We start from the raw sequence: 15,509 nt of genomic DNA, 5'->3' as shown, positions 1-15,509 counted from the left end.
GGAAGGCCATTACACTGCTGACCACAGCCGCTCTATAGGCAGCAGAGCTGAAATTTGAAGGCAGGCTTTCTGATTTAAAGTCTAGTGTAATTTCAGTGATCAGCGAGGGTGTCTGGCAGAGAAGACTTGTTCGATCTCTGTGAGGTGTTGGGAGGTAGAAGGATGTGAGAATTGCAAACAAAAAGGCAAGAAAAATATCTTTGGTGCTTTCTCTGTGTAAGACTTAATTAGGTAGAGAAGGAATACCTAGAAAATAGTGTCTTTGCCTTTGAGTTATTTATGATCTACTTTGGCCACAAGCATATTCTCATCTACATGCAGAATACATAAGTCTCTACCAAAGGAGCCTACAATAAATGAATATGGTACTATATTAATTAAACATGTAAGCTCAGATGCAAAAAGTAAGGGCAATCTGAGTTTCACATTAATCAAATAAGTTAGGATTCGTTTTTTCTTTTTCTTATCACAACAAACATTATATCCGTAATGGAAACTACTGTTTTAAAAAATCTTCCAACCACTTTCAACCTTTAAAGATAATTTGTTACAAATAGACTCATAAGAGCATACTTCATACAAATTTCTGTGGACTTCTTTATTTCCATGGACTCTTTACAGATTTTTTTAAGCCGTTGAATATCTTTGAGTTTCTCAAGACATATCTATACTTCCAAACTGCCTTCCAGGGAGATCGTATCAAGTCGAATTTCCCCTTGCATGGGACCCAGTGTTTATGTCACACACAGCGCTTTCACGATCATTGGGTCTCATCTTTTTTTTTTTTTATCTTTGTCCACTAGGAAGACAAATGCTGGCATCTTATTTTTCAAGGTTTTGTTCGAGCCTCTGTATCTGCACTTATAGCCGTGTTTAACTAGAGATGTCCAATATTTGTTAGACATGTGTATCTCTAATTGCATACGGTGAAAGTCTAATTATCATTTTGTATTTCTAGTATTCTAACTATTCTCTATTGTGAGAAATGATATTTGGAACGAAAGGAATGAGACTCATCCTTGTGACTTTTAAACTGGTCCAGTAGAAGTTCCTAAAGAGTTATTTCAGAGATGGTACAGATCACAGCATCCATGTCAAGACATGTTTTGGTGCCCCAAAGGGATAACTTGGAGGGAACACATTCAATTGGGTCGGAGACATCTATGTCCAAATGAGAAACTGAGTCTCATTATGTTAGAGTCATAGCTCATGTATTCTCTTCATTTTATGTGATCATAAAACATGTGGATAATCAGATGTCGCCTACATCATCTCAAATAAGTAATTTACTCTGTGCGTGTGTGTGTTTTATTTCATATGAATATTTGCCTGAAGCAGAATCATCAGAGTTCAAAAAGGTTGAAGTGTTTCTAAATTGTTTTACTTCAAAATGACTCATGAGTCTATAGACTGTGTATGTCATGCTTTGTTTCTTATTCAGCTGATCTGGGTTTGACATCTGTTGCTTGGGTCATCTCATGTTATTACTGTGTGTGTGTGTGTGTGTGTGTGTGTGTGTCTAGGCTTTTCAGAGCAGCTTCTTCATTTTGGCCTTCACCCAAAAAACCCTGTAGCACATTTTGTTTTTCATCGGTTCCTCCCCTCTGGGTTAGATTGCAGTATCAAATTTTGTCTGACTAAATTGTGTCTTTCATAAGCAGATGAGAAGATGAACCAAATGAAGGGCAAGATGTCAATAGATTGTTGTGATATGAAGGCCAGCGAGCTTGCACATGCTTTGTAATTTGGTTCATTATGTTCCTGCTTGGTTCAAAAAGGATTCTTGTTTTGCATTGTGTACAACTCATCTCCATTATTATGGTACAATTATTGCTTTGAAGAGTCATCGGTTTACAAGTTGTGATGTAATAGTTCGCACCTCTAGGGGAGATGCTCCCAAGATATGAAAGTGGAAGAAAGGAACCTGCGAGCCAAGGGGTCCCTATGCTCGTGCTTCAGCTGAAGCTACTCTGACGGCCTAGCTTCCACTCGGCTCCCATGGTTTTCCATTACCTACTCCCTGTTTCAGAGGTCAAGCCCCCTGTTTTCTCCCACAAACAAGACTCAGGAGATCAGCACTACTAACCTGGTACCCATCTTCCGTGGCCCCCTGAAGTGGCGTGATTAACTCACATTCATGCGGGACCTTCGTGTCTCCTCCCTTGAATAAAGTATTTTTGCTTTAAACAGGTTAGGCGTGACTAGCATACTCTGTCCCCCTCCAAGCCTTATTCACCCTGGTCATTTGAGAGCTAAATTTATAAGGAAAACTTTTTTTATTTTCTTTTCAATAAGTCGGTGACATCCCCAAAGGGAACATATTGTAGCCAGGCTGATACTATATTATTTCCCAACTTGTCATTTGTGACGGGGTGTTTTGTGATACACAGAGGCTTATAGTGTGTTTTAATGTGCATTTTCATGTTATTAGGAAAAATGTATAGTCTCATTATGCCTCTAAATTAATAGATAATTTTGCCTCAGATGAGACAACAGTGAAACATAGCAATCGATGTAAAACAAAGCTATTAAGTAAATAATACATTTAGTAAAGGGAATTTAAAAAATGTAAGGAAAGTCTGTGAAAAAAATATTTAGCAAATAAGAACATAGTGGGAGAAAGCATGAATTTTGGAGTCAGACCTAAGTTTGGACCCAGCAAGATCACAAACTAGCAGATACTTAAGTTTCTCCAGGTTTTTCTGCAAATAGGTATTTTTCCTGGTTGTTTGAGCCAAACGGGACAATGCATAAAAAGGTCAGATATGGGACACCAACTAATGTTAGTTCCTTTCTTTTACAAAGCAAGTAATCAGTTTACTGTGCTTAGGTATTATCGACCACTGTTGTTCTGAAATAAGGCTGCACAGAGGGTCAACTGGCCTGTGATCGGTGGATCTGGGACTGACGGTCAGCTCTCCAGTGCCAGGGATGGAGAAACGGACAGATGGCCAAAGTTGAGGCCAAAACTTTGGACTCTACTCTCTTAAAGAGGCGTTGCCTCTTCAGCAGAGGGATTTATGCAGCGAATATTAAATCAGGTGCCTGCTATGTGCCAGGCATTGGGTGTCAGATTTGGGGATTTGCTAATGGGCAAGAACATCCACCACAGTTCTGCCTTCATGGGGCCAGATAGGGAAGCAAACATTAATTGAGTTGTCCTATAAATAATTAAGTGATTACATATTATGTAAAAACGTTACAAAGAAAAGATACTGGTACCTTTAGTGTAAACCACAGATGCCCTAGCTATTCTGGAGGGATAATGAAGGATTTTCTCTGCCGGTGATGTCTGAGCTGAGATCCGAAGGATGAATGAGGGCTCACCAGGGACGCAGAGGGGACACTCATGCTTGTTAGTGTTCTCCAGAGGAACAGAGCCAATAGGAGATATATAACTATTATGAAAATATATATAATACAAATATATAAATATAAATATTAAAATATAAAAATGACAATATATAAATATACATATTTACATGAAGCAATTTACTATAAGGCATTGACTCACACAATGATGGAGGCTGAGAAGTGCCATGGTCTGCCATCTGCAGCCTGGAGACCAAGTAGAGCTGGCGGTATAATTCAGTCCAAGTTCGAAGACCTTGAGAACCAGGGACTTGGCGCCAGTGGTATAGTTTCCAGTTCAGGTCTGAAGGCCTGAAAAGCAAGAGCACTGAGGGCAGAAGAAGATCGATGTCCCAGCTCAAGCATCAGACAGAAAGAAAAAGGAGCAAATGCCTTCTTCCTCTGCCTTTTGTTCTCATCAGGCCCTCAATCTACTAGATGAAGTCCACCCAACAATGGGAAGGGTGATCTGTTTTACTGAGCCCACTGATGTAAATGTTAATCTTGTCTGGAAACACCCTCGCAGATACATGCAGATATGTTTACTCTGGGCACACCGTGGCCAGTCAATCTGACACATTAAATAACCATCACAAAGCTGTTTAGAGAATAGATTGTGGCATTCAGTATTGGTTACAGGGATACACATTAGATACCCTAGTGAGGGGTGACAGAAGCTAATCTCGGGGGGCAATGATGGAGATGGAAAAGAGGGTAGATTTAAGAGAGATTCAGGAGTGTAGACAGGACTCGTTAACAGAGTGGCTAGGAATAGAAGAGAAAGCTTCATTTGAGAAAGTGGGTGCTGTTTGAGTTTCTGCTTTGGTCCCTGAGAGAAGGACCCCAGCTGAACAAGATTTAGAGCAAAATGATAATCAAGCAACTACATTTATCGTACTTTCTAGTCACTCAAAAATCCTTGCCTCCAATAATGCTGTTTAAGAATATTTTAATGAAATCATTTTAAACGTAAAATATTCTGCCTTCTCTAGCAAAGGGTGAAGCTGGCCTCTTGAAAACGGGCAGTTAGAGTTGGATTAGACTTCAGCACCCACTTTATATCAGATACTTTCACATGTTATTTTTACTTAGTCTGCACCAAGATCCTATGAAGTCGCTGTGGTAGCTCTTATTAATAATGTAGAAACTAAGGTGCAAAGAGATGTGTGCCTCACTCAGAGCCTAGATCCTGTACTTGGGGAGGACTGAACGTTGCCTCCTGAGTCCAGGTCCAGGGCTCACTCCACAAGTCTTCGGAGCCCTCTCCTCAGGCTTTCGGGCTGTGCGCCCTGTCAGCGAGGCTCCCTTCCACCTTCACCACTACCAGTGGTGTCCCCGTCTCCCTTCCATGATGGGCTAAGCTTTCCGAAGCATGGGCAGGAAATCACTAACACCAGACTCTCTCTAAGTGCTGGTTTAAATTAGATTCCTAACAAGTTCCCTAGATGACCCGTAGGCCCTCTAATAATAAAGCTAAATTAGTTACCCCTCCAAGGGTATTCCATATCACAACGAGAGAACGACACTGCAGTGCTGGGTTCCACAAATCACATCGCCACTAAGGCAACTCAGTGCCCCCAACCCTCATGCTCCATCTCCCGTGAGGTTTTCCACCTCCGGGACCTCTCTCTTTTCCTTTGTTTTCTGCACCTTTTCACTTTTCGATATATAAGTAATTCTCCCTACTTTCTGTTTGCCAGTTTTACAGAAAGTGATCAGATAAAATACACTCTAAGTGAATTCATTATGCACAGCTGAAGATCAGAAGGTTGGAAATTTTTATTTTATGGAAAATCTGTGTGTTTTATATCTGCGTGTGTGTGTTGTGTCTGTGTGTTTGTATGTATGCCTGTGTATGTTTGTGTGTAATGTGCATTTGTATATATGTGTGTCTGTCCATGCAAAGGCTCCTCCAGACTGATCCACAGAAAACATCTACTCTTCCTGGCCTGTGTGTTTAAGGGTAATAAATGAGTCCAAGTGTAGTGCAGTAGGTTCCTAGCAGATGATATGACTCTGCCTTCTCTTTGGAAGTTACCTTCATGCATCTGAACCTGGGAATGCCATTCCCAAGCTCTACAAGGCCCTTGGGCCTCCAGAAACATTTCTAGAAACATTGTGTAGCCATTAAACACATTGCACTCTGAGGTCTCCCTTGGGGTTGGCAGAGTTTGTCTAGGAGCTTTTAACTAGTTCTCTAGATGCTATGTTGTTGGTCCCATGTTCAGACCTTTGAATTTAGAACAACACTTAAGAGCCAACAAGTAATCTCTTAAGAGCAGGCTGACCACTTTTAGTGCAGATTTCTTAGTAACTGTTTTAGAGACCCGGAGTTGAGATTTCTCCTTCTCATTTCTCTTTAATTCTCTCTCTCTCTTCCTCTCTTCCCTCCCTGTCACCCTGCATTATTCCCAAGAATATCAACATCTCAAACTAAGAATAGAAGCCCTCAAGTCCTAGAAGGTGGTATGGAGATAGTCTGTGAGAAGCTGGTTGATTTCTATTTCCTTTGAGCAATTATTCCATTGCTTTTTGCCAATGGCCGCCTGTTTGTTTTTCTCACAGTATGTTTCTACTAATTGGCATCTCACTGTTAACATAAAGAACAGGCATGAGAATGCCTCCCTTTGAATGCATTCCAGTTTGCTTTGTTTCTGGAGCCCCAAACACAGCCTCTAGACTATATCTTGTGACTCAAAGGAAACAAACATTGTTCCAGTCTTTTCAGACTAAGTATCTGTGTGCTTGGGGTATTTCGATTAAGAAGAGAGAAGAAAGGCAAGAACATCATTGAACATTTATTCTCTGATATTAGAGGTACCCTTTGAAATTTAAGAGCCCCACTTTAGAAAGTTTGGCATTTGCTAACTGTGGATCTGACCTTTATATGAGAACAGTTATGCAAACTCCCTGGAATGTCATTTCTTTACAGTAAGTGATTGAGTAGATAAGGCTGCATTTTCTAATAACTTCTTCATGCATATCTATATGCTACTTTTCATCCACATTGTGAATATGCCATTAGAAAAATGCACGAACTACTTAGTAAAGCACTAGCAATTCCCTATTATATATTTTATTCAGTCTACTATGTTTTTCTTTGTTAGGAACAAGCGTGATGTCATTCTCCCTCCCTCGTTTGGCTTACCCAGCAATTCACAGAGAATCAACCTCTTTTCTCGCTTTGCCCAAATGGTTTATGCAAAGAATGTAATAGTGGGATAAATGTTAGTCTCCTCCATCGGAATTGAGTGGAGCCCCAATTATGTGACTTCATCTTATACTAGTTCCATCCCTAAAATAATGCCAAGATTAGAACGTTTACACTTGCTAGAATTCTTTGTCCATGCATTTTTGCATGACTGTCTCCTTCTGCTTTCTTGTCATTCAAGTCTCAGTTGAAATATTACTTCAACCATAAGTGGTTTCTGGGAAGGGCCCGAGAGTATGCATGTAGCCTTCCAAACTATTTTATCTAATATAGGTGCCTCTCCCCGCCGACACACATGTTCTTTCTCTCAACCACACTGTAGCCCTTGCTTTAGAGTCCAGTAGGCTCTACAATGGCAGAAAGTTTCTGTATCTGCATTGTCTAATGTGGTAGCCACCACCTACATGTGGCTGTTGAGCTCTCGAGTGTGTCTAGTGCAACTGAAGATCTGGATTTGTTGTTTATTTATCTTTATTTAATTTAAATTTAATTAGCCACCTAGAGCTAGTGGTGGCCATATTGGACAATATAGCTTTAATATATCAACCTCTCTCATCCCTTCATATCCTTTATCTCTAACTGAATTATCTTGTTCTTGTATTTTACATTGTTTATCATGTGTCTCTTCATGCCAGAATGTCTCTTCTGTTAACTGATGCATATCCAGCACTCAGTGTAGGGACTGACATGTAGTAATCCTCAATGCGTTTTTGTTAAATTGTCTTTAAAATTAATAAATGCCCCTTAAAAGCACTTTGCTGTTTTTAAATGCTATTCTAAGTCTTAGCTTTTAACAATATTGTTTTCCACTAAAAATCCAGGAGTCAAACTCTGGGTAGTACTATAACATAAAATACTATCGAGCTGTCTACTTATATAATTAATTTTATAAGATTGAGCTCAACATTTTTTATTCATCCTAATCAATTATATCCCTGTAGTGTCGGTCTGTCTTTCTGTTATGTTGAGATGGATCTGGAGTCTACCCCTTCAAGTTCTAATAGATTTGCATGTTTATCTTACTTGTGGTTTCTGACACTGCCCAGTCTTATAGAAGGTGGAATTGTTGGAGGAAGTCACCAAGAGGATGTGGCTACCAGTTGACCCACCAGCTGGACCTAGGCAGTCAGAGGCTCCTCACCCCTCCACCTGCCATCCTTAGCATGTACATTATGCCCATTGTTCCCAGGGTGGGAGCCATTTTCAAAGATACAGCCTTGAGAGAGTAAGGTGTTATTGAGACTATCTGGATGGTATATGTGATGGAACCCAGTTAATGCCTCTACATAAATTTTTAAGATTCTGGTGGTCAGGCACGGAAAATCTACTTGTCTTATGGTTGCCCAAGACAGGCCTCGTATGTAAGTTTCCTTGCTTATTAAGCCTGTCACCTGCCTCTCCGGAGTGGCCTGCCTCTTTCTTTGTTCTCTCCATGCCCTCCATGGACGGGGGCCAGTTTGTGAACAAACAGGAAGCTTAAAATTCAGATCCAAGGTATGTGTTGTCTCTAGACATAGATTTTTTGGTTAAGTTCAAGTTAGGTCTTTTACTATTTTGGGAGGACAAAGGCCAGACCTTCATTATTGCATGAAATTGCCCCAAGGCTTTGTTTTAATTTCCTTTGTTTAGCAGTATTCTTGTAGTTTTTTTTTTCTTTCTTTTAAAACAGCATAGAAGAATAAAAGTAAACTCTAAGATTCCCTTTGTGTGCAGATGTTAAAGGCTCTGCCTCTTTAATTTCTTATTAAGGTACATGCATTATTTTATCTGCCCCAGAAATCAAAGCATGTGTATTGTGTGTGTGTGTGTGGGTGTGTGTGTGTGTGTGTGTGTGTAAATTTCCTAGTGAAAGAATGAAATAATGTTAAAAAAAAAAATGAAAAATACATTTATCTACCCAAGCACATCTGGTTTCATTTTTGCTTACTAAGTTCAAATTCTGTCCATATGTGTATGCTACATATGTGTGATGCACATACTATTTTGCGTGTTTTCACATAATAGTCTAAGTAGATCAACAGGTTTAATAATTATTTTACATAACACCTCTATTTTAGCATATTGTTGCCCAAACATTTATTCAACTAGTCCCCTTTCACTGGACATTTAGTCGATGCCAGAGTTCTTTCATTACTACAAATAACACTACAATGAATATTTTCATATGTGTGACGCAACCTAACTCAAATAGAACCAGGAGCGGTACCAAGCAGAACAAAGTCTATGAGTTCTTCATAGCTGTTGTTGAATTCTGCCACGCCGCTTTCCAAAAGGGATGAAACCAGTTATGACACCGTCACAACCGTGCCCATTAGTAACGGAGGTGTTTCTCTTTTGTTTTCCTAATCTGGCCTAGTTTTGCAATGGTGTTGATAGCAATAATAGTAGGAACTATAGCAGCTGTTAATATTCTTGAGATATTAAGTGCTTTAGAAGCATTGTTTATAGCGGTTAAAATGTAAGCTCTGGAGACTGACTTCATGGGGTCAAATCTAGACTCCACCATACAACCTCTGTTTGCTTTCATTCCCTCCTCACAAGAGGGCCATAGAGTTCCTGAGAGGATCCCATAAGATAATACAGGAGAGAACCTAGGTCAACAGCACTAGACAACATTGGTTATTATTTCTAATAATGTGCTGGGATTCCAGCTGCAGAGGTCCTTTCTCAAGTATTCCAACTCTAGAGGCCTTTTTCTGACTGAAACACTCAACTACCTCCACTGATACCAAGGAGAAGTGTTACTGTCACCGCTGAGTTAAATCGAGATTGAATTAGGCTCAGAAAATGAGAGCATAAGGTTATTATGATTCACTGAAAATGCCATGACATTATTCCCTGTTTCCAAGACAAACAATAAAGCTAATGTTTTTATGCTATTATTTTCTTCATCCTTAAGATCCGAAGATAGCTCTTTCTATATGGAAGTATTTCATGGAATTATGAAATTCCCCCATAAATTATAAGGGCCTGGTGGGCAGGAATCTTGAGGTCTCATTCAGGACCCAGCAAATGCCTTCCTTGCCTCCAGAAGGCTCTCTATACATACTCACTGACCTGAATTTCTTCTAAACATTACCATAAACACTTTCCGTTATTAATACATTCTGTTCATAACTGCTTAGTCAATTATTTTTATTAGCATAACATTCCTTTTAAGCATAATGATGTTGGAAAAACAAACAACATAAACACATTTTCTTAGCTATGGCTGATTGTGAGTGTTTGCATTTTTTTTTTGGACTTCCTTTGCAGATCGGATAAATTAAATGTAAATTTCCTAAGGGAGAATCTAACATGAATTGATCTTTGTCTTTTATTCTCTAATGTTTAGTTTCCCTTCTAGTCCCAGTGACTATTCACTGCAACCAAAGTTTGAATATTGCCAAAGTCTCATAAAATTGCTAGTGTAACCTATTTTCTCCAGAGAACACGATTTCGATTTTCATAACGAATTAATGCCATCTTTCTCTCCCATTGTCTTTGCTCCAATAGCTATTTGTGGAGACCACTGATGTCAATGGCAGAACTCTCGAGGGGCCGGTCCCACTGGAAGTCATTGTGATTGATCAGAATGACAACAGACCAATCTTTCAAGAAGGCCCCTACATTGGCCATGTCATGGAAGGATCACCTACAGGTATGTTAAGTTGGCTTATCATTAGCATAATGGCTTGAGAAGTGGCATACTCTGATCTCTGATGATTCTAGAGACTGTTTTATTGCCACTCCAACTTACCGTTGGTGTGCATCAATATTGATATATTATTAACCCTTGATAGAAGCAAGAGCTGGAAAGATGCAGCTCAGAACATGACTGCGGAGTTGCAAGCTAGGAAAATGCCTCCCCTATTTCTGAAGGTGATCATTCAAGGATGACTGACATCTAAGTCTTAATGCATGTTGGACACTCTGGAAATGTGTAGCTCACAAGGCTGGACTTTGCAGTGCAGCGGAGCTACGAAGAAATTAAGGTCCCCACTGCAAGCTCCTCAGTTATTTCTTTTCAGAACCGCCTTTTAATTTTGGAAAAACAGGTAGGACTTTTTTTCCCCATTCCTTAGAAGATGTGCACAGGAAACCTTTGTCTTCAGTCAAAGGGCCAAAAGCAAGACATTTTATTTCTCTCTCTGGAAATACTTGTGCCTACTGTTATGGAAATGACTCAGAGCTGCTACAGAGCTCCTTTTATCTTTTTCCCAAGTTTAAGCTTTCTGTCAGGGAAGATTTTACAATTTCGATATCCCTTTCTGGCCCAACAGATACTAATTAAAGCATTCTGTGACCAGCAGTAGAAGTCACTCCTAAGTCTAACACTTGAGAAAGTGAAGAACAAAGTAGAAAAATCTCTCCTATAAGGCTGGAATTTGATTTTAAACTTTAAAATGCATTCAAGTGAAAAAACACCATTTTAAGTATATCACTGTGGCTGTGTCTAGATTATGCCAAAACAAAATAAGAGAGTCGTTCAGCGGGCCAGATGGGAGGTGGAACCCCAAGAACTGCTTTGGCTGGTTATTTTCCCCACATTGGCTGAATCAAGGGATGTATCAATAACATGTAGATACATGAGGTTCTGGCAGTGTTGTCTTGGTAACCCGCCTAGACTACCAGGTGAATAATTGTATGCAAGGTGCTAAAACTTCCCTTCAACTTCAAGGAGCTGGGTATCTATGCACTACATCAGATCCCCAGGGGCAGGAGACCCTCTCCTTTCTGAGATTTGAGTGCATTCTGTAAAAAGGAGAGGGGATTCCGTTTGTGCGCCAGAAGGCTTTTAGGGGAGCAAGTGGAGGCAAAGGGGTGAGAATAGCCATGGAAAGATGGAGAGTGGGCAGGTGCAGGTGGATCAGATCACTTCAAGGTAGAACTTCCTGTGGCACCTCTCAGTAGGCTGCTTTTGATGAAGAGAGGCCCTCGTGAGAGAGACCCTGGAATTTGGGATTGGTGTTTACAGAAATCTTAATGATGTTAAGATGCAAGCCGATGTTCAGAACAAGTTAGGAGAACCAACGGGGAAAGCTATTAAAGAGGCTGGAGTTGGAGCAGAGCAGAAAAATGATTCTCGGTTTCCATCTGTGGTACCGGGCACTGTATGTGAGTGACTAGAATCCAAGATGAGCCAGAAAAGTGTTCTAAATGTAAATGACAATGGTGACATTCGAGGCGGCTGTGAGCATGTGCATGTCTTTGTATATTATGTGTGTATATGATTAGACGATGTCCACTTTTCCTCCCACTTTGCCCTACCTTAAAGATTCAGAAAGAATTTCAAATTTTATTGTTTTATATACGTGTCATATTTTCAAAGAAAAATGCAATCCTTTACATACATTGCATTTCTAAAAGTATAAAGCAAATCAGGATGGAAGCATCTCCAGCAAAACATAAATCATCTCAAACTTCTATTTATGATTGGAATTATCCTACAAAAATACATAAAAGCTTGGATATCAGTATGGAATAGCTTATTCCAGCAATGTAGAATTTAGCCTGAATCATTTCTTTTTCAGCATCCTCTGAGTTTGACTATAAAATCAGGAATTGGAATGGGGTCAGTCAAATTTTGGGTTAAGAATGTGGAAATGTTGTGGAAAGCTTTTAGAGGAAAAATCACTTAGCGCCCTGTAGGAGAGCTCACACAAAATGACCCCTAAAGCATCCATGAGGACAGAGGGAATCAGAAAGGAGACGGCATCCTCCTTTGCAATGCCCCTCCCCCCTTGTGAGTTACCGCAACAAACCAGACTGGTTGTAGGAATGGCCACCTCTTCTATTTCCATAATGCCCTGCTTGTTTGTAGCTCATAGAATCCGATGTGTCGATGTGTCGTTGACATTGTACTAATCCATTTTACAGAATGGGATGTTGACCCTGGAAAGAATTCAGTGACTTTGCCCAGTTCACATAAATAATAGATGGGGGACAGTGTCTAGGACTCAACCTGTATCATCTACCTTCAAATCATGTGTTCTTTCAACTGTCTCACAAACTTCATGGTGAAAACAGCCATTAAACTATTGTAGCATTTAATGAGCACTCATGTGTTCCCAGACCTTTATAGACACTGTATCGTTTCTTCCGCTATGCCATTCCCTACCCTGAGAAGTGGATACCATTTTTCCATTATCCATAGGAGAAAACTGAACCCCAGAGAGGCTCAGGAGCATGCCCAACATCACAAGCCAGTAGATAAGCCAGAATCTGTGGTCATATCTCTGGCTTCAAGGCACAGGCTCTTTCTCATGTACCATGTTGGAGTCAATTACCTTCTCTTACATTCTTCACCATGGACCCTTTTCAGGCCCAGCTGAGGGGAAATATTTATGCATTTCTGTCAGATGAACTGACTTAGCTCCTGACAGAAAGTCACCAGCTCTTTGACCAAATATCTAGGCTCATTGAATCACTTTTAATATATGTGAATCATTGCTCAGTCTCTAGGGTTAAACAGTTAAACACTGGGGTCCTTGTCCTCACTTACATCGCTTTCTTCTGAGTCCACATAACCAGGGCCAGCTTCATGGGCTGTGACCTGTATAGCTTCCCAGAGCCTGATGCTCAGAAGAGCCCCATGGTTGGTATTACACTTTGCCATCACCATTTTAAAATTCTTAATAATCGTTGAGCAAGGGCCCGCCCGCATTTTAATTTGGCACCGAGCCTTGCAAATCATGTAACTGGTGCTGCACATAGCATTGTGGCCTAGAGCTGGGTTTGATGCTCTGCCCAGCTTTTTAACAAGGTAAGACCTCAGGCAGGTTACTGAACCTTCTAGAAGCCTCAATCACATCGTGTCCAGACAAGGTGGGTATATAATAGTACCTACCCTAGAGAACTATATGCAAGGATTAAATGAGACAACATGCTTTACTCAGGGCTTAGAACATAATATATGTCCAGGAAATGCCAATGTGTTGTTAAAGCTGCAATTATTCTTATTATTCCAGCAACATACCCCTTAGGGAAGGGAAGGCAAAGGGACATGCAGTTGGCGTGAAGGAGCATTCATCTCCCAACAAACCAAGTGTCATTTTCATGTTCCAGTGTACCTGGATGCCATTGGCACCAATCTATAATGGAGGAAGGTCACCTATATTTACCTGTATGTGCAGACGGGAGACCTTTTCCAGCTGCTCAGCACTAAACTCTAAGGTTGTGTTTTGGGGAATCATTACTGGATGAAGAAAGATCAACAGAAAATAATAGTCTTTGAACTTTGCACATTATGAGCTGTTCTTTTCACGGAGTCGTAAGGCATTGATTTATGGAACCCAAGGCCAGACCCTGCCTGGTCCATGGGGCCAGCCAGAGCTCTGTGTGAGTCTGATCTTTTCTGAATGCTTCAGGCATGCCAAGACCTCATGAGTAAGGGATAGAGGACTAGAAAACTTGAAGTTCCTGGAAAGCACACATGCCGGGGCCCCACAGTGCTGGCTGGCATCGACTTCCCAGTGTTTTGCCACTGGTAGTTTTCTGGGCTCCTTGGAGAAAGGCTAACCATGAGAAATGATGCGCAGGACATCGTCCGGAAGAAGACTCTGAGATGAGGTTTGAGGGCACCCGGTTTACCTGAGAGGCGCAGAATACCAGGGAAGGGAAGCCACCCAATCTGAGATGCCACATTACTCCAGCTAGCAGAGTAGACAATCGTGATCTCTTGATGGGGGAAAGGGAAAGCTCTAGGAAATGACGTAAAACACACATATTAGCATTATCCCAACCCAGGGGCCAGGGAGCTGGAACACCTATCCCCCACATCCATCAGAGCCATCCCCAGAGGGACTTGACTTCTCTGGCACTTTCAACAAGCTTTGAAAATGGGCAAACTGAGTTTTAGCAGCTTAGGGGCAGGCTTTCAACAAGGCGCAGGAGCTTGCCGTTGGGCTGGCCTCAGCTATGCTTTTCCCTCCATGCTTTTGGCCACCCTGAATGTCAGCCGGGGCCGCTGGGAAAATGACACTGACCACCTGGATGGTGGGGCGGCTTTGAGAGATGTCAGGGGAAGGAGATAGATAATAAGAGAAATAGCTTAGTCTCAAACTTCATGACTGAGAAAAATGAATGTGATGTTGATCTTTCTCTTTAAATAGGGGTCAGGTCCTAGAGGTACAAGTTCTGACTCATGAGAGAGACTAATTACTGAGATGTGTGCTGACGCTTCTTGAGGAGAAGCAGGAGAGAAGCAGAGATCAGCAGCTAAATCCCCATCCTCTAACACTGAGAGCCTAAGGACTCTTGCCCTCTCTCGCTTCCTCTCTTGCTCCCTTTATTTATTTTTTTTTCTGTCCAGTGGTGTTATTGAGCATCTACACTGTGCCAGCACTGTTCTAAGCTCCGAGGGTACAGCTGTCAACCTGCCAGATGCTGCTTATTCCCTTCTGACAGGGAGACTGGCAACAAATAAGAATTGAAATGTGACGAGTGCTACAAGGTACCCCCACAATATGCATGATTCAAGGAAGATGGAAGCTAGGCTCCCTGACAAGGTGCTCTGAGGAGAGTGGGGGTCATGACCTTTAGTTTTCCTCTAGGATTCACCTGAGTTTCCATTCTTCAAGATTCAGTTACTTTAATTTTTAAACAGATTACCATGCCAGACATAAGGGAAAACAGCCAATCAAGTGGCCTTTGGGATAAATGGCTGCCTGAGAGCTGTTTTGCTTGACAGTTGCTATTTTCCAAAACAGCTTCATCTAGATAGTTGATTGTGATATTTGATGGGTGATATTTGAGACCTCGCACAGTATAAATCCTTAGTTTGTTAGCATGACATAGAAGCAAAGTCCTTTTTATTGTCACTTTTTTTGCTACTTTACTTCCTGCAGTAACCACAGTGTGGCTTTTTGGTTCATCAACTACCCAGTTTTCCTTCACTGATATTTTTGGACTTTTACATTGTAGTTTCTTCCATTCTCAACTATCCCAGCCAATCCCATGAGCTTCT

At 41.0% G+C, this 15,509-nt stretch overlaps 1 protein-coding gene across 1 annotated transcript in view; it reads left to right on the top strand.

Annotated features, from left to right (window-relative positions):
* Window positions 1-15,509, top strand: part of CDH13 (cadherin 13) — a 967,094-nt gene that overhangs the window by 597,066 nt on the left and 354,519 nt on the right. The window contains exon 6 of the mRNA XM_039888803.1: window positions 10,058-10,202. Within this exon, the coding sequence (XP_039744737.1) occupies window positions 10,058-10,202 (145 nt within the window). The remainder of the gene's footprint in view (window positions 1-10,057; window positions 10,203-15,509) is intronic.

The sequence above is a fragment of the Pteropus medius genome, unplaced genomic scaffold, assembly GCF_902729225.1.
Source record: "Pteropus medius unplaced genomic scaffold, Ma_sr-lr_union100, whole genome shotgun sequence".
NCBI classification, from domain to species: Eukaryota; Metazoa; Chordata; class Mammalia; order Chiroptera; family Pteropodidae; genus Pteropus; species Pteropus medius.
Note: the sequence above shows the minus strand (reverse complement) of the source record. Positions and strands in the feature narration are given on the sequence as shown.